Raw genomic sequence first — 25,894 nt, 5'->3', positions numbered from 1 at the left:
TAAACAACATCTCATTGTACTTGTACAGTGACAGTAAAGGCATCTATCTATCTATCTATCTATCTATCTATCTATCTATCTATCTATCTATCTATCTATCTATCTATCTATCTATCTATCTATCTGTCTGTCTGTCTGTCTGTCTGTCTGTCTGTCTGTCTGTCTGTCTGTCTGTCTGTCTGTCTGTCTATCTATCTATCTATCTATCTATCTATCTATCTATCTATCTACTTCATTTGCTTTGCATGGGAACAAAAGAAAATCTGTTTGTGGTGAACAAAATTTATTCCTTTTGTCAGTTAAAAAAACAATACTGACCTCAGCCATGACTATGTCCTGGCACTTCTTGATGAACTTGTTCTCAGCCTTGACAATGGTCTGCAGGAACTTGAGACACTCGACGTGCCGACCATGAGTTTCAATACAGTGGACAAAGTGCTGGACCACGCGTTCACTGATCTCACTGCAGAGTTGGAAATTATTCATAAAGATATGCTGCATGGTGACTGCCTCTAATATCTGAGAGAACAGGACAGAAGCAAAGAACAGTAGAACACAGAACCATCACTTTTAAGGCAAGTAGTCCTCATGAAAGAGCAGCACACATTTCCTGTATTTCTAAATAACTTCTGCTGTGCAGTTAGAATACTCTGTTTCCAGTTTTCATCCCTCATGCCTCTCAAACCTACTTCTTTCCAGATGAAGAAATTAATTAACAAATAGAAATCCCAACAGTGAGCATTGGAGATGTGTCATGTCCAATGGCAAAGCAACAATTTTACCAATGTTCATACCCAGCAAACCAGAGCTGCACATCATAGACATACCCCCCCACCCCCACCCCCCATGGACTTAAGCTTTTTTTTGTTATCAAAATACAACCACAGTCCCACGATGTGTTTATTTGTTGGAATTCAATGAAAGGGATATTACATTGCATAACTGGGCATAAATCACAATTTGAATTATGTATCACTTTAATTTCCGAACAATATATTCACTGAATGTCAAACACACTTCTTGTTTGAACAATACAGATATCGGAATGGATCATTTCACTGACTGGTGACAACAATGTGATTTTCACAGTCTTCTGAAAAGCAGGATGAAAACTCAGGCTTTCAAGCAGAGGAGACTGATCATTACTTTACAACCTCAAATGAAAAAATTGTGACAATGTGGGGTGACAACACAGTAATTCTTACATTTATAATGACTCCCATTCATTGCAGAACATACATGAACCCAAGATATTTCATGCTTCGTTTGTTTCGGCATTTGTGGAATTTGTCTCTTGACCGGATGGTGTCACAGTCCTGCACACTTTAGGTTTGTGGTTCTTTTTTCTCCTAGTCAGATCATACACTTCTTTCTCTCTCCATTGCTGCACTGATTTTCTTAGATCATCGCTTTCTCTTTGTGTGTACCATTCTGTTTTTTTCTTTTTTTTTCTTTTTTAAGGTATGCTTTCTCATCATTCCCTTTCTCATTGTTTCCTTGTCTTGTCACTTAATGGTGTGGGGTTTGAACAGTGTTGCCACAGTTACTTTGAAAAAGTAATCCAATTACTGATTACTCCTTGTAAAAGTAACTTAGTTACTTCACTGATTACTCAATTTTAAAAGTAACTACGACAGGTTACTAGTTACTTTATTAGTTAAGATAACCAATTTTGCCAATACTCACTTTATAGTCACACTTTCTTGACGTCAATGAACATAAATACTTGTTTTATAAAAATAAAATAAAGACATCTTTCTTGACCTCATATTTAACTGCTGACAGCAATGTAACGGTAAAACTTATCATATCTAACCTACATTGTTTATACATGTAACTTTTAAATTCTTTCAAACATTTTTCTAACATTTAAATTCTTTATGAACATTTTAATTGTTGAAATTATTATTATTATTATTATTATTATAAGTCATCAGGGTTCTCCACAGATAATGAAACAACGGTGTTGCCCCATTACCCCTGGCAAAAATTATGGAATCACCGGCCTCGGAGGATGTTCATTCAGTTGTTTAATTTTGTAGAAAAAAAGCAGATCACAGACATGACACAAAACAAAGTCATTTCAAATGGCAACTTTCTGGCTTTAAGAAACACTATAAGAAATCAGGAAAAAAAATTGTGGCAGTCAGTAACGGTTACTTTTTTAGACCAAGCAGAGGAAAAAAATATGGACTCACTCAATTCTGAGGAAAAAATTATGGAATCATGAAAAACAAAAGAACACATCACTAGTATTTTGTTGCACCACCTCTGGCTTTTATAACAGCTTGCAGTCTCTGAGGCATGGACTTAATGAGTGACAAACAGTACTCTTCATCAATCTGGCTCCAACTTTCTCTGATTGCTGTTGCCAGATCAGCTTTGCAGGTTGGAGCCTTGTCATGGACCATTTTCTTCAACTTCCAAGATTTTCAGTTGGATTAAGATCCGGACTATTTGCAGGCCATGACATTGACCCTATGTGTCTTTTTGCAAGGAATGTTTTCACAGTTTTTGCTCTATGGCAAGATGCATTTTCATCTTGAAAAATGATTTCATCATCCCCAAACATCCTTTCAATTGATGGGATAAGAAAAGTGTCCAAAATATCAACGTAAAGTTGTGCATTTATTGATGATGTAATGACAGCCATCTCCCCAGTGCCTTTACCTGACATGCAGCCCCATATCATCAATGACTGTGGAAATTTACATGTTCTCTTCAGGCAGTCATCTTTATAAATCTCATTGGAACAGCACCAAACAAAAGTTCCAGCATCATCACCTTGCCCAATGCAGATTTGAGATTCATCACTGAATATGACTTTCATCCAGTCATCTACAGTCCATGATTGCTTTTCCTTAGCCCATTGTAACCTTGTTTTTTTCTGTTTAGGTGTTAATGATGGCTTTCGTTTAGCTTTTCTGTATGTAAATCCCATTTCCTTTAGGCGGTTTCTTACAGTTCAGTCACAGATGACTCCAGTTTCCTCCCATTTGTTTCTCATTTGTTTTGTTGTGCATTTTCAATTTTTGAGACATATTGCTTTAATTTTTCTGTCTTGACGCTTTGATGTCTTCCTTGGTCTACCAGTATGTTTGCCTTTAACAACCTTCCCATGTTGTTTGCATTTGGTCCAGAGTTTAGACACAACTGACTGTGAACAACCAACATCTTTTGCAACATTGCGTGATGATTTACCCTCTTTTAAGAATTTGATAATCCTCTCCTTTGTTTCAATTGACATCTCTCATGTTGGAGCCATGATTCATGTCAGTCCACTTGGTGTGATCACTCCTTTTTAGATGCAGACTAACGAGCAGATCTGATTTGATGCAGGTGTTAGTTTTGGGGATGAAAATTTACAGGGTGATTCCATAATTTATTCCTCAGAATTGAGTGATTCCATATTTTTTTTCCCCTCTGCTTGGTCTAAAAAAGTAACCGTTACTGACTGCCACAATTATTTTTCCTGATTTCTTATAGTGTTTCTTAAAGCCAGAAAGTTGCCATTTGAAATGACTTTAGTTTTGTGTCATGTCTGTGATCTGCTTTTTTTCTACAAAATTAAACAACTGAATGAACATCCTCTGAGGCCGGTGATTCCATAATTTTTGCCAGGGGTTGTACTCTTATCACAGCACTGTTATACTGTGCCCTGCTCTCAGGTAGGGATGAGGAGTTTTCTAATCCAGCCAGGCTGTTTGTGCTGAATGGACTTGCTGCCTGCTGCCAGAGTGAGAGAGCACAGCATTTCTCAGTGAAAGAACAAAACCTCTGTCAAAGTCTTCCAATAAAAGAGCTCCTTCTGAGCTCCTTCCAAAGTTTGCTCAAATCTATGGGGCCATTATTGCAGCAAAAGTATTTGCAAATGTGTATTTTGATCTATGCGTGTGTAACCACATCCACAAATGTGTAAAACAATTCTGTGTGTGTATTTCAATTTGGGTGTGTGTAACCACATCCACAATTGTGTAAAAAAATCTGTGTGTGAATTTCAGTTTTTGCGTGTGTAACCAGATCCACAAACATGCTGTGGTGAACATGTTGACGTTTATTCAAGCTTGTTAAAATCATGTCCAGAGGTGGTTTTGATGTCTAAATTATGAAACAACATGACACCATAAGTGAGTGGTCAGGTTCAATCAATCAATCAATCAATTTTTTTTTTATATAGCGCCAAATCACAACAAACAGTTGCCCCAAGGCGCTTTATATTGTAAGGCAAGGCCATATAATAATGATGTAAAACCCCAACGGTCAAAACGACCCCCTGTGAGCAACCACTTGGCTACAGTGGGAAGGAAAAACTCCCTTTTAACAGGAAGAAACCTCCAGCAGAACCAGGCTCAGGGAGGGGCAGTCTTCTGCTGGGACTGGTTGGGGCTGAGGGAGAGAACCAGGAAAAAGATATGCTGTGGAGGGGAGCAGAGATCAATCACTAATGATTAAATGCAGAGTGGTGCATACAGAGCAAAAAGAGAAAGAAACACTCAGTGCATTATGGGAACCCCCCAGCAGTCTAAGTCTATAGCAGCATGGTCTCCCTGATCTGAATTGGGAGCTGGTTCCACAGGAGAGGAGCCTGAAAGCTGAAGGCTCTGCCTCCCATTCTACTCTTACAAACCCTAGGAACTACAAGTAAGCCTGCAGTCTGAGAGCGAAGCGCTCTATTGGGGTGATATGGTACTACGAGGTCCCTAAGAGGTTGTTTAATGTGCTTCAAAATATAGTGATGTTGGAATAATCCCAGCAGTTACTTCTATTTGTTCACAAATGCAGACAATTTAACTGTTTTATGAAGTGATATGTTATCTTGAAGTTATTAAATTAACATATCAGTTCCTAAAAAAAGTTTTAACTTGTTTTACGGAGTGATCCGCTAGTTTAAATAACTTTAAACTAACGGAACTAATGTATCACTCCATAAAAAACACTATGTGAAAACAAAGTTATTTAAGCTAAGGTATCACTCCATAAAAAAAAAATTATAACTTTGTTTGAATGGAGTGATATGTTAGTTTAAATAACTTTAAACTAACATAACTAATGTATCACTCCATAAAAACACTATATGAAAACACAAAGTTATTTAAGATAATGTATCACTCCATAAAAGAAATTAAAACTGTTTTATGGAGTGATACGTTATCTTAAAGTTATTTAAATGAACATATCACTTCCTAAAAAAATTGTAATTTGTTTTATGGAGTGATACATTAGTTTAAATAACTTTGAACTAATGCAAATAAGGTATGACTCCATTAAAAAAACTATATGAAAACACAAAGTTATTTAAAAATTTGGAAAGGTTAATGTGTTAGATTAACTAGATAGACTTGTTACTGAAAAAAGTGGTCAGTGGGTTTGAATTATTTTTCTCTCTGCTTTGCTGTTTTTTTTTCTGTTTCACCATCTTGTGTTGTGGGTCAAGAAGTCATGCTGTTATTCTCTGTTATTCGCCACACCTCCACAAGATCAATCATGTCACGTCTTCCTCATCACTCTGCTGCTTTTTAAGGCTCTCCCCTCCTCCTTTCTATTGCCACGTGGTAAGACTCAACTTCCATTCTAGCTGTTTTCTTCCAGGTGTTCCTTCTGAGTATTCTCATGTTTTTTTGTTTGTTTGTTTGTTTTTTCTCTCTATTTTACCCATCGATATCTATTTAATACACTAGATGGCGGACACAGCCTGTGGGCTGTTGCCAGGCAGCCACCATCTTGCTTAGCATCATTATGCATCTTCAGGCATTAGATTAAATAGAAACTGATGATGCGCTGACTTAAACTTGGGTTAAAGTGATCTAAAAATGCTGTTTTGTGCAGCAACAAGCTGACAAAGGATTGTGGAGTGAGCTTTCATAAGTGTGTATTATACGTAATACTAATGATGTGGGGAAATTACTAACATTTCTGAAAAAGGTTAGAAAATGATTTCTTTTTTGTGTTGAACTGTATTCTGTAAAGCAGTGACTTCAAGTTTACTGACTGAATGCTTTGTTGTATAAGAAATATTGCACCATTCATTTAGCAATTCAATTAGAAGTCTCACTTTCATAAGTCTCAATTCATCCCTTTTTAATTAGCCTCGGGGTATTTCTTCACATCAGGTTTTCCATCCTGAGATATTCTGTAAGAGCAAACTCAAAGAATGGAAATGTTTTTTTTCCCTCTCAATTTGGTGGGTGACATGACAGTCACCAACCATCTTTGACATTGTATATTCTACTACTAATATACAGGAGTGAGATTAATTTCTGAATGATATACTCGTACTCCATATTCCAATGCAGTGCTTTCAGATTTCTTTCAACTTGGTCCAGAAATTACTGAATAATTTTAAGGGGTGAAAGTAAGCCAGAACGCAGCGGTACGCCGTACCGGTAAGAGATATAGAGTCGTCTCCAGCCGGGAGGCAGGAGTACGTCCCTGCAGCATCAAGTGCCATGTTTGAGTGTGACATAAAACAAGTTTGAAAGACATAAAATACAAGCTGACAGGCTGAATTTGTGCCCCGCTGTGGAAGAGGAGACTGGAGAGTGAAAAAGGGGGCTATCTGCGCTCTGGACTCCAAACGCACACATGCTGACACACACACACAATATGCAAACGCCTTCCAATCTTTTTCTAGAACATTGTTTTAAACATTTCAATAATTTTATCAAACATTTATTGCTCATCTTTGACCCTTAAAGACTCAGCCTTTCATAAATACTGCTGTACCACAGCCTTTGCTCAATAGTTTATTGATGCACCTTTGGCAGCAATTACAGCCTCAAATCGTCTTGAATATGATGCCACAAGCTTGGTGCACCTACCTTTGGGCAGTTTTGTCCATTCCTTTTTGCAGCACCTCTCCAGCTCCATCAAGTTGGATGGGGAGCGTCGGTGCACAGCCATGTTCAGATCTCTCCAGAGATATTGAACTGGATAAAGGTCTGGGCTCTGGCTGGGCCACTCAAGGACATTCACAGAGTTGTGCTGGTTCCACTCCTTTGATACCTTGGCTGTGTGTTGCCCATATAAGGTCCTACAGTTGACAGTGAATGTCACAGGACAAACCAAGCATGAAGTCAAATAAATTGTCTGTAGACCTGCAAGACAGGATTGTCCCAAGGCACAAATCTGGGGAAGGGTACAGAAACATTTCTACTGCTTTGAAGGTCCCAATGAGCACAGTGGCCTCCATTTTCCGTAAATGGAAGAAGTTCCACCAGGACTCTTCCGAGAACTGTCCGCCCATGTAAACTGAGCAATCGTGGTAAATGGCCTTAGTCAGGGAGGTGACCAAGAACCCAATGGTCACGCTGTCAGAGCTCCAGCATTCCTCTGTGGAGAGAGGAGAACCTTCCAGAAGGACAACCATCTCTGCAGCAATCCACCAATCAAGCCTGTATGGTAGAGTGGCCAGACAGAAGCCACTCCTTAGTAACAGCCACATGGCAGCTCACCTGGAGTTTGACAAAAGGCACCTTAAGGACTCTCAGACCACGAAAAACAAAATTCTCTGGTGTCTGATGAGACAAAGATTGAACTTGGGCACCAAGCTTGTGGAATCAAATTCAAGAAGACTTGGGGTTGTAATTGCTGCCAAAGGTGCATCAACAAAGTACTGAGCAAAGGGTGTGAAGACTTATGCACACGTGATTTCTTTGTTTGTTTGTTTTTTTAGTAAATTTGCAAAAACAAAAAAAAACAAAAAACATTTTTCATGTTGTCATTATGGGGTGTTGTCAATACAATTTGAGAGACAAAAATTAATTTATTCCATTTTGTAATAAGGCTGTAACATAAAATGTGGAAAAAGTGAAGCAGTGAATACTTTCCAGATGTACTATAAATGGAAAGATCACTGCATGTTTTTGTTTATTTGTTTTCTTTTGCATTTTCAACTCAACTAAAATACTTTATTCAGGATACGACAAATAGTCCATCCGAGACAAATTACAAGCAAAAAGTTCACATTTTTACATATACAGTTAAAATAAGGTGCTATTGACATGAAATTTTCACCATATGTGGGTAATCAATCAATCAATCAACTTTTTTTTTATATAGCGCCAAATCACAACAAACAGTTGCCCCAAGGCGTAACAACACAAGTAATCCACACAGGCAAAGAAACCAAAACAAATAAGTACAGAAATTGGTATGGGTGTGCGTTGTTCAGTCCTGTTTGTTTCTTTGTGATTGTGGGATTGTATTTAGCTCTGCCTGGTTTCTGTGAGTTCTCTGTGTTCACTGGACTCAATCATTTGACCCTTGGAGTACTCCTAGGGTGTTGAATCCATGTGCTTCTGTGTCACTAGATTTGTGTGCTCCTGTTTTATTAAATCCATGTCATCCCGGTGTCCCTAGTTTGTTTGTCGGTGATTTCTGCCTTCTGGCTCCCACCTCCCTCCCGAGTTGTGGTTTTTGGGTTTGTGGGGTTTTTGTTTTCTTCTTGTGTGGTGTCCCTGTTCTCATCCCGTGCCGGCTGTTTTTGTGTTTGTTTCCATTAGGTTTTGGGGTTGTTTTGGGCTGTCACAGTCAGCCGTTTGGGCGGGGGGGTCCTGTTATGGGTGCGCGTTGGTCAGTCCTGTTTTTTTTGTTATGATTGTGAGATTGTATTTAGCTCTGTCTGGTTTCTGTAGGTTCTCTGTGTTCACTGTCTGCTGTCTGCACTTCTCTCTGTGTCCAATGTGGGTCTTTCTGTGTCTGTTATGTGTACTCCTTATGGGTTGTTCCTCTTCCTCCCTCTTGTGCCTGTCTTTGGTTTTGTATCTGGGGTTTTTCTGTTTTGGTCTTTGCCCTCTGACTCCCCCTGGTGACGGTTATTGGTGTTGTCTGTGAGCCCTCATGCCTGAGTGTTTCACCCTTTCCTGTCTTTGATTAATTATCTGCTGTTGTGTTCCTGTAGTCATTGTTGTCTGGTGTTATTGTGTTTCATTCCTGTGCTTATTGTTATCATGGTGTATTTCTTTTTCTTCGGTAGTGTGCCTTCCTGTTTTATTTTGGTATCTGACTACTACCAAATTCCATGTCAGTAGTAGAAATATATTTACTGAGAAAAATGGTGACGTGGCCAATACTTATTTTACTTGCTATAGATTAAAATGCCAATGGTTCAATAGTGTTGAGGTGAACCTGACTGCACTTTTTGCAGGATTCAGTGAAGTGTTGCACTATTGGATGCCTCAGCCTACATATACACCTATACATGAGAGTACAGAAGCACAGGTGGGTACAACCACACTGACAGTCATCTGGCTTACCTTATTATGTCAATTTATTTTATTTTTTTTTTCTGATTTGGGGTTGTATAACCAGTTGAAGGCATCGATCTCTATACTTACCCCTGGATTAAGAAACAAGTTGATATGTTTGTGGAGTAGAGCCTGGTTCTGCTGGTTCCCCGCACAAAAATTCTGTAGAAACTCATGAGCAAGTTTCATGATCTCCTGCATGCGTATATCCTCTTCCTAGTACAGAAAAAGTCTGTGTCATACTTCTATATGTCATATGACATATAATAGCCAACTGTTGCACACGTCTCTTGAAAGAATCACAACAGTAAGATCAGAAAATCCATCTTACAAACCTCTCAGATATTCTAAAGGTTTTCAACTTACCATGCTGTGAGAAATGATGTTATATTAACAGGTGCCACTGAACAACTGACATGTTTGAGTGGCGAGTGCACACAAATGACATACAGAGCAAAAGGATTAGTTATGTATTTAAATATTTTGTCCGTTGACAAATATGTCAGTCTCCTGTGGAGTTGGGGTGCTAATGAGCAGATGACGTCATATTTCCACAGAGTTCTGCACTGAGCAGAAATATTTTCCAGATTTACAGACAAACTGAGCAGAGTTTGGTGCCTCGGAAAGCACAAAATCATGTTTCATCACTCAAACAGCTCTACTGTGTCTCCTCGATGAGAGAGACAGAGAGACAGAAAGAGAGAGAGAGAGAGAAAGAGAGAGAGAGTTGGAGTTCTCTAGGTACACAAGTCCACCAAAACCTATGACTTAAATATTTAAAATCACCCAGAGGTTGTACGCCTTTAATATTTTATCTGAATAAAGAGGACAGTAAAATGACATCATGTCATGTTGACGTCCTTTGTTGTCCACAGACTCGGGCACAGTCCCTGCTGGACAGTTCATGTACATTATGCAACATCTCCTCATTTGAGCACAAGCAGCCAGCAACAAGGTTGGGAAGACTTTTCTGTATTTGCTCTGATTTGTTTCTGCCCATAAAAATGGGGAAAGTTTTTTGTTGTTGTTTTTTTAAATCTCATTCATCAATTTCCTCAATGGGAATCTCTGAAGAGCTTACTGGGATTTATCAATCTGAAAAGTTTCACGTGCATAAAGTTCTGCCTGTGGAGAATTGACTGAATGGCATGACAATCTGAGGAGCCAACACAGGCCAGTTTGTACGAATTACTGCATCACTGTTTGTTGCACTTAAGGTGTTTTTATTAACATTATTTTCAAATAAAGACATGTTCTCTTTCAAAAATTTAATTTGGTCTTCAGAAAGTCTTGGAAACAAAAAAAATGGGGGGGGGGGGGGGTGTCATCTTATAATCAGGACCACTTTATATTCAGTCCAATATAACCCATTTGTAGAAAATCCCATTGTGCTTGAACACATCAACATATATGATTATAATGTTGTAGCACCCTACACTGGTGAACTCCTACACCTTATGCTCCAAGCAGGTCTCTGAGGTCTGCAGACCAGGACTTGCTGGTTGTGCTGAGGTCAAGGCTGACAACCCCCAAGCTATGGAATGCACTGCCATTGTATCTGCTCTCCATGGACTCAGTTGGAGGTTTTAAGGACAAGCTCAAGACTCATTTGAACAGCATTGCTTTCACTTAGTGTTGTGTTGCTGTTTTTAATCTTTGTGTTTTTTATTACCCGAGGCCATCACATATGGCCTTCGGGTATTCCGAAGGCTTTTCATTCATCTGTCCATCTGTGCTTAGCATAGGTCCAGTCCTATTACTGCCAGACTTTTGAAATTCACAGGGAACATTCTTGGGCCACAGACCTTGGACAAGTTCAAAGATGGCTAACCTTGATGTATTTTAAGAGATTAAAAAGTCACATCCTGTTTCAATGTGGTCGATTTTGTTTTTGAGTGACGTGGGTGCCAATCAGAGTAGAGCTGCACCGTGACATCACTCGCTGGTCTCTTCAAAACTGCTTTGTTTTGTGTGCTTATATACATTTTTTTTATCTATAACGTAAAAGCTAGTGAGAAATAAACACTTCTAAAATTGAAAAACTGTTTTTGGAACCTAATATCACCTCTGAACTTATTTACAAGACATTTTGCAGAGGTTGGCATTGGGGACGTCACTTCCTGGTGTAGCTACTTGCTAACAGCTTTCTTTCTGGTATATTATGTAAAAGCTAGTGAGAAATAAACACTTCTAAAACTTAAAACACTGTTTTTGTAACCTGATAACACCTCTGGAGTCATTTGCAAGACATTTTTGGAAGTTACCTTGCACGCTAACTTTCGCAAACCCAAATCTAACTTGCTATGGAGTGAAATTTGTCTCATTAATAACTGTAAATATTCCATGGTTTGTACAACTTGAATAAATTATGATTTGATTTGAACATGTTCAAATTGTACACAAGACAACAGGATTGTCAGGACGGGCGGGAGCCTGTCACCAGGAGCGGCTGGACCGAAATCATGATCTTTATTCCAGGCTTGGTTTCGGTACACATGTAATCAGTGGCAGAGGTACAAACAGGATCAGGTTGAGACGCAGTCACAAACGAGCAGGGTTCAGAAGTACAAGCAAACTCAGCCATCTGGGATGAAGCAAAAGGCATGGTCGAGGTAAACAGACCAAGGATCAAAACACGGCAAGACAAAAACAGGACTATGAAGGGCGCTGGAAAGTGTACTAAGACAACAATCTGGTGGGGAAGTGAAGGACTGTGGGGTTTAAATACATGTGGACTAATTAGTGAGAAGCGAGGGGCAGGTAGTGTAAACGAGGTGAGCGTGAGGAACAATCTAGAAGGGGGCGTGGCTAGTGAACAAAGATAAAGCACAGACAAGATTGTGAGGAGGGGAGTACACAAACTGAAGTGATGTAATTCACGAAGATACGTGAGCTGGTGCAAGAGCTGGAGTGAAATGGGAACACAGAATCAAAGTGAGGAAAAACATAATGGCAGGTGCAGGGCGTGAAGTAAACATAAATAACTGGGCGTGAGATGAGGAACGAAGACATGATGGGAAGTGCGGAGTGGAAATAAATGGCAAAAACAGAACAGAGCTAAAATGGAAATCAGGGACAGGAAATAATGCGATAGCAAACCAGGCATGATAAACACCAAGACAAAACTGAACTGGAACTAACTAAGAAAACAGAGTGGTAAAACAAACCAACAGTAAAACAGACTGTGATAAAACCTGACACCAACGCACAACAGATAATATAACAAATGAGAAGAACAAAATAGACAAATGTAAACAATAGAAACACAAACTGGCTGAACAAAACAAGAACAGAACAATGGCTAAAGTATAAAAGTAGCAAAGAGACAAAGTAGCAAAGCAAAAATAGAACGCAATAAACCCACGATAAATAACTAGTAAAACAGAGCTGGGGCAGATGGTGGGTAAAAGAAGGAGGAAAAATTAGATTTGAAGCCCAGAGACGGCCAAAATCGTGACAAGGATCTTAATAATTAATTAAACAACTGCAAATTATAAAGAATACAATGCTCACACGGCCAAGGGTATTTTAGCATTGGGTTATATTTTAAATTTTACTGTGAAGCACTTTTTGATTGTATCTTCAAAAGTGCTACATAAATACATTTTACTGACTTACTTACCTTCTCATAAGGGATTTGCAGGAGTTCCAGCACCACACTATGAGCTCCCATGTTCCTCAGTAACCTCTGCTGCTGTTTTTTGTTTTTCTTCCCTGAGCTTCTTTCTTGGATACACAACTTACTGAGACGTAGTAAGATCTGAAGAAATAGACACAAATAATTAGGGCACAGCAGAGTTGAAAATACATGTTTAAAGAAAATACAGTAGTGTTCAGAATAATAGTAGTGCTATGTGACTAAAAAAGATTAATCCAGGTTTTGAGTATATTTCTTATTGTTACATGGGAAACAAGGTACCAGTAGATTCAGTAGATTCTCACAAATCCAACAAGACCAAGCATTCATGATACGAGGTCTGTGAGGAACACCTCCGTTTCGGAGTGTTAGAGGACAAGTTGGGACATGCCCAGCTCTCCACAATTTCTCTTATAGTCACTGGGCTGGTAAGCATTGAAAGCCGAGATAGGCATGTCCCAACTTGTCCTCTGGCACTCCGAAACGGAGGTGTTCCTTTGTCTCGCTCGATCTGCGAATCGGTCGTGACGCGCGAAGCCTCCGCGCGGCTTTCCATGACAAAATCTCTTGTTAAAAGTGAAATCTACCGGAAAATGGCTGATGTCCAGCTCTTGTGATAACCAGAGAAATTGCACACGACGGTCCCAGCTCCACACAGCCATCCGTTTAGAAATGATGTGGTGTTTTCTGCCTCTCGATGGCGGCTCGGAGCGCAGCGCACCGTGTGCCATTGTGGGGCGTCCTTAAAGCTGTAGTAACAGTCCTTATTCTCTGTGAAGCCCGTAAAATTTTCACCGAAAGCCAGATAAATTTTTCGAATGGTTTCCAGCTGCTTGTCTCTAACAGTTTCTGAAAAAATTCTGATGGAAAAAAAGCCCAAATCATTCCGCCATTTCCTCGCAATGAAACAACGACGAGAGGGGTGGAGCAGTGCTCACTCAAAGCCTGCCCACAGGCGAATGACGCAACTGACAGGCGTGGAAAAACTCACGCATGCGCACAAAGGTTCAAGCTTGGCTGACGTAAAAACATATGAATCAAATCCATATAGTTTTTGAAAAAAATAAAAAGGTACGATACTTTTCTCACAGACCTCGTATGCACACTCTTAAGGCTATGAAATTGGGCTATTAGTGGAAAAAAGTAGAAAAGGGGGTGTTCACAATAATAGTAGCATCTGCTGTTGACGCTACAAACTCAAAACTATTATGTTCAAACTGTTTTCCTGTGAATCACTAAACTAGTATTTCGTTGTATAACCACAGTTTTTCATGATTTCTTCACATCTGCGAGGCATTAATTTTGTTGGTTTGGAACCAAGATTTTGCTTGTTTACTAGTGTGCTTGGGGTCATTGTCTTGTTGAAACACCCATTTCAAGGGCATGTCCTCTTCAGCATAAGGCAACATGACCTCTTCAAGTATTTTGACATATCCAAACTGATCCATGATCCTCAGGCTTTCAAAAAGAAAAGCATGTTCAACAGGTGCTGGCTTCATCTTTACATAGGGGACACCTGATTCACACCTGTTTGTTCCACAAAATTGACAAACTCACTGACTGAATGCCACACTACTATTATTGTGAACACCCCCTTTTATACTTTTTTTTTACTAATAGCCCAATTTCATAGCCTTAAGAGTGTGCATATCATGAATGCTTGGTCTTGTTGGATTTGTGAGAATCTACTGAATCTACTGGTACCTTGTTTCCCATGTAACAATAAGAAATATACTCAAAACCTGGATTAATCTTTTTAGTCACATAGCACTACTATTATTCTGAACACTACTGTATATACTCCTGTCAATGTTCCCACGTTGACATAACATAACATGCACCTCTGTAGTATTACATGTTGCAACAATTTAAAAGAAGTCAACTATGGTTGAACAACTTTTTTGTTTGTTTGTTTGTTTGTTTTTTTGCTGACAGTGGACAAACCAGCCCGACTTGGACATCCAGGACATCCAGAATTCCAAACCTCTGCCAATTACATAAATCAGTGGTCTCTACTCTTTGGGGACCCGGTAACAATGCACAGGGTCTTCGCATGACCTTTTGACAAAATTAGCAAAGTCTACTAGTTCAAAGTGGCCTATTTTATGAAACACATTTGTTATAAAACACTCATCTAGAAGCAAAAAAAAAAAAGAAGATGCAAAAGCAAAAGTGTAACTTGAAGTAGAAAGTGGAGACATGGAATGTTGTAAGAATAGATATGCCATTCACAAAGGCAACCAGTAAAGAGGAGCTCAGGCCGCCATCTTGGGTTCATATGTTCTGCTAAGAAATACATAGAAGTCACAGGTTGTGTGTTTTTTTTTGTTTCCATTTTCCATACCACCCCGACTTCTTCTGATTTGGGATTGTAGATTAACACAAACATACATGAACTATGCATTCACTGTGAATATATATGATAAAACCTGTCCCGAGAAAGACAACACGGTGTGGTTTTAGTGCTTTTGCCGACAAGGACACTTACCTCTTTGACAACTCTGTAGTTGTAACTGCTCATGCTTTCTGTCTTGTATCGATCTGAACCGAGTGACTCTACCTGCAAATCAAGAATAAGAAAAATAAAGTTTACGTACCTCTTTAATTTTTTACCCCACATTTGTTGTGTTACAGGTAAAAACTTGAAATTTTATTTTCCTTCTTGTCAACAACAGAATCAGATCAGGGTCAGGTCAGGTGAGATTTGGGAACATGAACTGTTGCAGTACATCACCACATGCACCACACCACAGAACTGGCCCAGTTCTGTGGTGTGGTGCATGCAACCACTCAGGAACAACACAACACCAAAAACTGGCAAAACATTTTGAAACTGAATTAGAGAATTTCATAAAAATGTATTAAACATGAAATCTGTAAGCAAGCTCAATGGAATCTTTTGCACTTATTCATTCTTTCATTCATTTTCTTAACCTGGTTTTTCCAGTTAAGGGTTGGGGGGGTATATAGCAATGCACTTACAAATTCAATGTCGTATATTCATTATGAAGTTGCAAACAGCACTTAAAATCCTATTTGTTTCCTTTGTTTTTCTGAGGTCATCACTGTCCACCGATGGCTGGATTTAACTCAGTTTAGATGGACTAGTGTACCTTTATTTTGTTGTCAGACTCTGAAGGTCCATCACCATCCGCCATCACTTCTTCTTGCCGTTTGTAAACCCACAGCTCAGACTTCTCCACGATAGAACGTAGCTGGTCCAGATCACACTTGATCTGCTTGTAATTTTCCACATCCTGGCTGGTCACCAACAGCTGGACCTTAGGAGAACAAGGAGATTTTGTCCATACACTGTCCATCAAAACAGCCAAAAAGCCATATCCTACCCATAGCCATGCTTATTTAGGGTCTGCTCCTTTCTCTGCCCCTGACCGAAGCAGCGTCTTTACATCTGGAGTTGGTCCCTGGGTGCCGGACTGTGGCTGCCCACTGCTCCTAGTGGGTGGATTGTGTCTAACTGTAATTAGGATGGTTAAATGCAGAGGGCAAGTTTCGTTGTATGTATATATGTGCAGTGACAATAAAGGCTCTATTCTATATCCCCTCCACCAAATAAAAAAAAAAATCAAAGTAATTTATTATTTTGTAAAAGCCAAAGCATGAGCCCTGCAACATGCAACATGCACTGAGTGCACAGATCTATGTATACCTTAGGAGAAAGACAGACATATAGACAGACTGAGACAGATGAGGGTTTTTTATTGTTTTTTTGTGCAATTGTTGTGGCTAAAAATGCTTTACTTTGTGGCAGTTATCCTAAAACCTTACAATTGAAATTGTGATGGCTTTTGAACCTATCTTTATGAAATGAACAAGTGAAAATTGCAAAAACAGTTGCAACCATTATTATTATTTTTATATAATGCATTAAAAATTGAGGGGGACATGTTCCATTGTCCGGTTTATTGTCCATTTCCAAAAGAAGCAGGAATGGGACAATAAAGTGCGAACAAAAAACGAAATGGTGAACCACGAAACATTCCACCTGCTGTTGGGAGGGACACATGTTCGGACAGGCGTGAACGATACCGTAGTGGCGGTTTTGTGCACGCTCGTGCATATGCACAAACACAATGCGAGCACCTGGAATGTGTGACAGCACATCGCGCTGCTGCTGTGGGGACAAAAAAATACACAGACACACACCAAAAAAACCCCACCACAATTTCTAAAATTTAATTCCTCATATTGAGCGGACAATACAAGTATGATCCTTCTGTTCCTCTGTATATGACCCATGGTCATAGACGTAAAGTCATGAACTCACATGAATGAAGCCATAAGCTCTTATCATGTCCATATCTGCCGGCCCCGCGTGTCCAGTAAGTGGTGCGCTGAAGGACACTGCGTCATGTGGACCATAGCTCACATGGTGAATGTGACATTCAGATCGCCACCTGAGTGTACACATGATCACATGGAGCTTTTCACATGGGACAGCCTGCCGATGTGCACACTGACGCGATATAAAGGCGATATGTGTTTTCATGTACTTCCATGTGAGGACAGCATGCTCATGCACGCACCTCACAGTGGGATGTTGTCAGGTCCTATAATTCATAACACGGCATGTGTTCAACAGCTGTGACTTACGAGTCCACAGATCTCACCAGCAGCAGCTGACGCGGACACCCCCACCTTTTCAATCAGAACACAGAACAAAGTCTCACTCTCTGTTCCTTTGTTTTGTGATTATTTATGTTATGTAATTTATTTTATGTAATTATGAATGTAGTCATTGTTGTATGTATTTATTTAATTGTCCTGGCTCTGGTGTTTGTGTTTTTAATTTAATGCGTCGTGTGCACTGAGCCGCTGTCACTTCCAGCTGACAGATGAGTCACTGGCCGGCGATCAGCTGAGAGGCACCGTATGCCCACAGCGTTGTGAGCAAAGCGATCAGACATGAATGAGTTCACGCCTTTCCCCATGTTGTATTTATTTTCCACTCTTTCTGTCTGTCAGGTGGGCTACAATTTACGTGGTGGAAGGTTCATTAGCCTGGCCGTGGGGCTGATAACGACATTCACACCATGCTGTGCTCGATGAGACGTGGCTGGCCAGTCCCCATGTGATCTTTTCTGAGTGTAATTATCAGCATGTCAGGAGAGCACGAGAGCCCGTCCACACATACATTGCATGGAGCGTTGTTCATGTTTTTGATGGCACGGCATATGTTCTCCAGTTGAGTTACGAGTTCACAGCAATCAGCTGTTCCAGCTGGACATTACAACTGTCCAGATGTGTGCTGCGCTGGACAGTGATCACACTCCAGCGACCTCAGCCGCACCTGACAATGTTGGATCATGGTGGGGGGAAGAGCAACACACCCGCATACCACATGTATTGGGGGAGGGGCCTTGCATGACAGGTGTGTTGCTTGGTAACGGCACAGTCATGTGGCACTGAGGAAATATGGGGCCATTTGCACAGCCAGGTCGAAAGTCATCTGCACTCTCCTCTCGTGCCAGCTGAGCGAATAGCCCCACCTTTTCTAAGTGCCCCGTGAGTGGTGTTGGATGTTCGTGGGTAGCACCTGGACTTTGGCTGACTCCAGCCGACAGTGGGTCGAATGGCCATTCATCCGGGATTCATATAAATATATAAATATATTCGAAACATATTTCAGACAACAGTCAGATGCCGCCAACATTGAAGCTGTCGCTCATCCTCACATTCCCAGTGCTAAACTGACCTCTCATCAGGAAGAGAGTCCGCTGGCAGGAGTTTGTGTCTCTCACATGACGGCGTGTGCGTATGTACATGCGTAGACCAAGTGATCCATCCAGCATCCGAGTGTGTGGCCAGATGAAATGGTCTGTCAGCTGCGTGTATGTGTTCATAATGGTTGTACAAGCCGCTCCGCATGCACACGTGGGGTGCTGTGTGCATTCTGTGCACACGAGCACACGAGTAGTCCATCCAGACACAAAAAGGCTAAGAACTATCAGTGATCATTTGCTGTTGTACAGTCTGGCGAAAATCCCCTTTAGGTGTTTGATCAGTATATACTTGCATTGCTAGATTTTAATCATCCGGCTGGACTCTATAACTGCTGCTGAACTGCTGGCAGTGCGCCAACTTCCACTACATGTGCAACATTTTTCGGATGCAGTCAGCAAACTTTTTTCTCTCTTTTTTTAAACTCTGTTTTTGTGGCCATTTCAGCGCACTTGAAACACATCTTAACACAACTGTAGTTGGATTATTGGTGCGGGACGGCGCTTCAAATGGGATTTATTTATGCCAGAGGTGGATTCTGCATTTCTGAGCCGATCAACGTTGCCAGCCCACAGCACAGCTGGGTGAAAGGGACTTCACCAGCTGACTGCGCTGTGCTGCTCCTGAGGCCATACCGAAAGTGAGTTGTATGTGTATTTATGTTGTCATGGGCTGGAGAAACATTTCCACAACATACCCGCTACATAGTTGGGAGGTGAACATGTAATAATACATGTATTACAGCGGTGACATCCCGTTCAGCTGCTTTGCGGGGTGCTGCACCGAGCCTCTGATGCGTACAGAGTGACGCATGTCCACCTCCACTGGCCGGGGTCCAGTGGAGGTGGACATATGTGGCACAACATGCTGGCAGGCTTTGCTGTGACCGATCCATCTCACAGCTAAATCAACCAGATCTTTTCAAATGCTGTTATGATGTTGTCAGAATATGTAGATTGAAATCAGATGGTGCAAAAACTGCACATAGACCGCCGTCAGATGTGTGTCCCATCTCGATGGTGCCAAGAGTGTTTGAACATGTGCAACACACTTGGGATAGCTGAGCGAATGGGACCAAATATGTAGACTGCTCAGAGACTGCCGTCCATTTGTCTTCAGACTGCACCTCAATACTTCCCAACTGTGACCGGATGTGTCATTCTGACGCAATTCGGCCTCAATCAGCGTATGTGTGACGGGGGTTTTATCTTGTGTAAATTACATACAATTACAATTAAAAGCACTGTGTTTTACAGAAATTTTCCATTCTAAATCTAAAATGGCATTTTAACATAATCATTTCATCACATATAAATTATACTGTATGATCTCTCTGTTCAGGGCGGCACAGTGGATTAGTGGTTAGCACTGTTACCTCACAGCAAGGAGGTCATGGGTTTGATTCCCACCTGTGGCCTTTTTTGTGTGGAGTTTGCATGTTCTCCCCGTGCTTGTGTGGGTTCCCTCCAGGTGCTCCGGCTTCCTCCCACATCCACAGACATGCAGGTTAGGTGGATTGGAAACTTTAAATTGTCCGTAGGTGTGTGTTTATTTGTCTACATGTGGCCTTGTAACAGACTGGCGTCCTGTCCAGGGAGTACCCCGCTTCACGTCCTGTAACTGCTGGGATAAGCTCCAGCACCCCCCGTGACACTAAATTGGAGTAAGCGGATGAAGATGAGTGAGTGGGTCTCTCCATTTATCACTTCCTATAACCTGTACCTCCTGTAATATTTTCTTCTACTTAATTTACTTGATTTGATTTTTATTGTATTCTGCTATTATTCAAGTAGTTAATGTTCTTATGTGTATTTGTTAATCTTGTTTTTAATTTCTGAACTGCTAAAAGGCAGAAATTTCCCTTCAGGCTTAATAATGTTGTTGTGTGGGCCGCCAGAAGAGGAGGTACTGCTGGCCCACCACCAGAGGGCGCCCTGCCTGAAGTGCGGGCTTCAGGCACGAGAGGGCGCTGCCGGCATGGACACAGCCGGGGGTGACAGCTGTCGCTCATTACCTCTTGACAGCTGTCATCCATCTACTCAACATCATCTCACTCCATAAAGACCAGACATCATCTCCACCTCGTTGCCGAGATATCATACTTCATTGGAGGTAATATCCCCAGCCATTTTGTAATTGTAATATTTGTATATTGTGAGTGTTTGCAGGAGTACCAGTTCCTCCGTCGGTGGAAGCTGTGAGAGCGCTGAAGGCACTCTTTTCCCCTGAGGAATCCACAGTACTCTGCAAGTTATTGAGTGAGAGGTGGAGGTGGCATTCCCACCGTTGTTGTTACTGGGTGTACACACACCCACACTTGACTGTCTTTGTTCTTCGCCAGCAGTACCAGATCCGACAGTCGGGGACGGTGATCACCTGGGAATTTGGGACTTGGCGGCTCCAGTATTCACCAGGTTCTGGGGCGGCGGAAATCGTGTGGTTCCGGCTCTTCTTAGGACAGACGTCTTCTATCCTCGAGCCTGCCCACACGTCACCTTTGTGTATTGACTGTTATGATATTCTGAGATTGTCTGTATGTTCGTTGTGCACATTCACAACATTAAATTGTTATATTTTGGCTCATCTATTGACCGTTCATTTGCGCCCCCCTGTTGTGGGTCCGTGTCACTACACTTTCCCAACAGGATATCTCGGCCAGCGTCATGGACTCCGAGGAGCATCACCCGGCTGTTGAACGACCAATGGGAGAGCAGGGAGCGCAGGCGTCTGCAGGAGACGTGATTGGTGAGCTGCAGCACATTCTCACCGCCTTTACGGCTCGGTTGGATCAAATGACTGAGCAAAACATCCTCCTGAACCGCAGGGTGGAGGCTCTCTCCGCGCAGATGGCGGCGAGCGCTCAGGGCGCTGCTGCAGCTCGTCCTCCTGCCAACCCTGTGCAGGATATAAACGTTCCAGTGGTGGTTCAACAACCCCTCCCACCATCCCCTGAAGCATACATAAGCCCTCCTGAGCCATACGGAGGTTGTGTGGAGACGTGCGCGGATTTTCTTATACAGTGTTCACTCGTCTTCGCACAACGTCCCGTCATGTACGCGTCAGATGCTAGTAAAATAGCTTATGTGATTGCTCTGCTTCGGGGTAAAGCACGCGTCTGGGCTACGGCGCTCTGGGAACAGAACTCACGGTTGTTATCAGCATACACTGGGTTTGTGGGGGAGTTCAGAACAGTGTTTGATCACCCTAACAGAGGAGAGACCGCTTCAACAGTGCTGCTGTCAATGAGACAGGGACGCGAGAGCGCAGCCGCTTATGCAGTCAACTTCCGCATCGCGGCTGCGAGGTCCGGCTGGAATAACGTTGCGCTCCGCGCCGCCTTCATAAACGGACTGTCGTTGGTTCTGAAGGAGCAGCTGGTAGCTAAGGAGGAACCGCGGGATTTAGATGGGCTTATCGATCTCGTTATACGGTTAGACAATCGGTTGGAGGAACGCTGTCGGGAGCGAGGCGAAGGACGTGACCGGATACGCGCCGCCCCTCTCCCTTCCGGGTTCGAAAAGGGGCCGCCCTCCCCACGCTCCACAGCCGCAGCGCTTTGTGGGGCAACAGCTCCCCCTGCTGACGTTGTTAGGGAAACGCACAGGGCCAAAATGGGGAGGCTGATCCGTGGAGAGTGTTTTCTCTGCAGCTCAACTGAGCACACACAGAGAAACTGCCCCAAACGGCCAAAACGACAACACTCGCCCTTAGAGACTGGGCTAAGGGGGGGTCAAAACATTCAAGTGAGACACACACAAATTGCCACACGACTCCCAGTCACAATCCTGAGCGGGGATTTAACCCTTCAAGCCCGAGCACTGGTGGACACAGGGTCAGAAGGGAATCTGCTAGACAGCAGATGGGCAAGGGAGGTAGGGCTCCCTCTGGTGGCGCTTCCTTCGCCGTTGCAGGTGCGGGCACTAGATGGCACCCTCCTCCCTTTACTCACACACAAGACACAACCAGTAACTCTGGTGGTGTCTGGAAACCACCGGGAGGAGACTGAGTTTTTTGTAACTCCTTCTACCTCCCGCGTGATTTTGGGCATCCCATGGATGTTGAAGCACAATCCCCGGATTGATTGGCCGTCTGGGGTGGTGGTTCAGTGGAGCGAAACCTGCCATCGGGGGTGTTTAGGATCCTCGGTTCCTCCCGGTTCACAGGCTAAGGAGGAGGTCAAAGTCCCTCCCAATCTGACGGCAGTGCCGGTTGAGTACCACGATCTTGCTGACGTCTTCAGGAAGGATCTGGCACTCACCCTTCCCCCGCACCGTCCGTACGATTGTGCCATTGATTTGGTTCCAGGCGCTGAGTTCCCGTCCAGCAGGCTGTACAACCTCTCACGACCTGAGCGCGAATCAATGGAGACCTACATCCGGGACTCATTAGCTGCCGGGCTGATCCGGAACTCCACCTCCCCGATGGGGGCAGGTTTCTTTTTTGTGGGCAAGAAAGATGGCGGACTTCGTCCATGTATTGATTACAGGGGGCTGAATGAGATTACGGTTCGCAACCGATACCCGTTGCCATTGTTAGATTCCGTGTTCACCCCCCTGCATGGAGCCAAAATCTTTACTAAGCTGGATCTTAGAAATGCGTATCACCTGGTTCAGATCCGGAAGGGAGACGAATGGAAGACGGCATTTAACACCCCATTAGGTCACTTTGAGTACCTGGTCATGCCGTTCGGCCTCACCAATGCCCCCGCGACATTCCAAGCCTTGGTTAACGATGTCTTGCGGGACTTCCTGCACCGATTCGTCTTCGTATATCTGGACGATATTCTTATCTTTTCTCCGGATCCTGAGACCCATGTCCAGCATGTACGTCAGGTCCTGCAGCGGTTGTTAGAGAACCGACTGTTTGTGAAGGGCGAGAAGTGCGAGTTTCACCGCACATCTTTGTCCTTCCTGGGGTTTATCATCTCCTCTAACTCCGTTGCCCCTGATCCGGCCAAGGTTGCGGCGGTGAGAGATTGGCCCCAACCAACAAGCCGTAGGAAGCTGCAACAGTTCCTCGGCTTCGCTAATTTCTATAGGAGGTTCATTAAGGGCTACAGTCAGGTAGTTAGCCCCCTGACAGCCCTGACCTCTCCAAAAGTCCCCTTCACCTGGTCGGATCGGTGCAAAGCCGCGTTCAAGGAGTTGAAACGACGGTTCTCTACTGCGCCAGTTTTGGTGCAGCTCGACCCTAGCCGCCAGTTCATGGTAAGTGGACGCCTCTGACTCAGGGATAGGAGCCATGCTGTCCCAGAGCGGAGAGACCGAAAAGGTACTTCACCCGTGTGCCTACTTTTCACGCAGGTTGACCCCGGCTGAACGGAACTATGACGTCGGCAATCGAGAACTCCTTGCGGTGAAAGAGGCTCTTGAGGAGTGGAGACACTTGTTGTAGGGAGCGTCTGTGCCATTCACGGTTTTCACTGACCATGGGAACCTGGAGTATATCAGGACCGCCAAGCGGCTGAACCCCAGGCAAGCCCGCTGGTCACTGTTCTTCGGGCGTTTTGACTTCCGGATCACCTATCGCCCCGGGACCAAGAACCAGAGGTCGGATGCCTTGTCCCGGGTACACGAAGAGGAGGTCAAAACTGCACTGTCGGATCCACCGGAGCCCATCCTGCCTGAGTCCACTATCGTGACCACCCTCACCTGGGACGTGGAGAAGACCGTCCGGGAGGCCCTGGCACGGAGCCCAGACCCAGGAACAGGTCCGAAGAACCGTCTGTACGTCCCACCAGAGGCCAGAGCTGCAGTCTTGGACTTCTGTCACGGTTCCAAGCTCTCCTGTCATCCAGGGGTGCGAAGGACCGTGGCAGTTGTCCGGCAGCGCTTCTGGTGGGCGTCTATGGAGGCAGACGTCCGGGAATATATCCAGGCCTGCACCACCTGTGCCAGGTGCAAGGCAGTACACACAAAGGCCCAAGGACTCCTCCAGCCGCTGCCGGTGCCTCATCGCCCCTGGTCCCACATCGGCCTGGATTTCGTCACGGGCCTCCCGCTGTCACAGGGCAACACCACCATCTTCACGATAGTGGACCGTTTCTCCAAGGCGGCCCACTTCGTGGCCCTCCCGAAGCTCCCAACAGCCCAGGAGACAGCAGACCTCCTGGTCCACCACGTTGTCCGTCTGCATGGGATACCCTCCGACATTGTCTCAGATCGTGGTCCCCAGTTCTCCTCACACGTCTGGAGGAGCTTCTGCAGGGAACTGGGGGCCACCGTGAGTCTCTCGTCCGGGTACCATCCACAGACGAACGGACAGGCAGAGCGGGTCAACCAGGAACTGGAACAGACCCTCCGCTGCGTCACATCCGCGCACCCGACGGCCTGGAGTAACCATCTGGCCTGGATCGAGTATGCGCATAACAGCCAGGTGTCTTCGGCCACCGGCCTCTCCCCATTTGAGGTGTGTTTGGGGTATCAGCCCCCGTTGTTTCCCGTGGTGGAGGGAGAGGTCGGTGTGCCCTCGGTCCAGGCCCCCCTGCGGAAGTGCCGTCGGGTGTGGCGCTCCGCCCGCTCTGCCTTGTTGAAGGCCCGGACGAGGGCGAAGACCCATGCAGACCGCCGGCGATCCCCGGCCCCTGCTTACCAGCCCGGGCAGGAGGTGTGGCTTTCCACGAAGGACATCCCCCTCCAGGTGGATTCCCCGAAACTCCAGGACAGGTACATTGGCCCCTTCAAGATCCTCAAAGTCCTCAGTCCTGCCGCAGTGAAGCTCCAACTCCCGGCTTCACTGCGGATCCATCCGGTTTTCCACGTGTCACGTATCAAACCTCATCACACCTCACCCCTCTGTGCTCCCGGACCGGCGCCCCCTCCTGCTCGGATCATCGACGGGGGGCCGGCTTGGACGGTGCGCCGGCTCCTGGACGTCCGTCGGATGGGTCGGGGGTTCCAGTACTTGGTGGACTGGGAGGGGTATGGACCCGAAGAACGCTCCTGGGTGAAGAGGGGCTTCATCCTGGATCCGGACCTCCTGGCCGACTTCTACCGCCGACACCCCGACAAACCTGGTCGGGCGCCAGGAGGCGCCCGTTGAGGGGGGGGTCCTGTTGTGTGGGCCGCCAGAAGAGGAGGTACTGCTGGCCCACCACCAGAGGGCGCCCTGCCTGAAGTGCGGGCTTCAGGCACGAGAGGGCGCTGCCGCCATGGACACAGCCGGGGGTGACAGCTGTCGCTCATTACCTCTTGACAGCTGTCACCCATCTACTCAACATCATCTCACTCCATAAAGACCAGACGTCATCTCCACCTCGTTGCCGAGATAT

General features: G+C 44.1%; 1 protein-coding gene across 1 annotated transcript in view; it reads right to left on the bottom strand.

Moving 5' to 3' along the window:
• Window positions 1-25,894, bottom strand: part of LOC117507641 (inositol 1,4,5-trisphosphate receptor type 1-like) — a 535,403-nt gene that overhangs the window by 327,243 nt on the left and 182,266 nt on the right. Inside the window, exons 27-31 of the mRNA XM_034167459.1 lie at window positions 15,996-16,163; window positions 15,371-15,442; window positions 12,868-13,005; window positions 9,336-9,461; window positions 319-519 (exon numbers count right to left, since the gene is read on the bottom strand). Coding sequence (XP_034023350.1) covers window positions 319-519; window positions 9,336-9,461; window positions 12,868-13,005; window positions 15,371-15,442; window positions 15,996-16,163 — 705 coding nt within the window. The remainder of the gene's footprint in view (window positions 1-318; window positions 520-9,335; window positions 9,462-12,867; window positions 13,006-15,370; window positions 15,443-15,995; window positions 16,164-25,894) is intronic.

Source organism: Thalassophryne amazonica, chromosome 3 (assembly GCF_902500255.1).
Source record: "Thalassophryne amazonica chromosome 3, fThaAma1.1, whole genome shotgun sequence".
NCBI lineage: Eukaryota > Metazoa > Chordata > Actinopteri > Batrachoidiformes > Batrachoididae > Thalassophryne > Thalassophryne amazonica.
The sequence above is the reverse complement of the archived record's forward strand: the minus strand, read 5'-3'. Positions and strand labels throughout refer to the sequence as shown.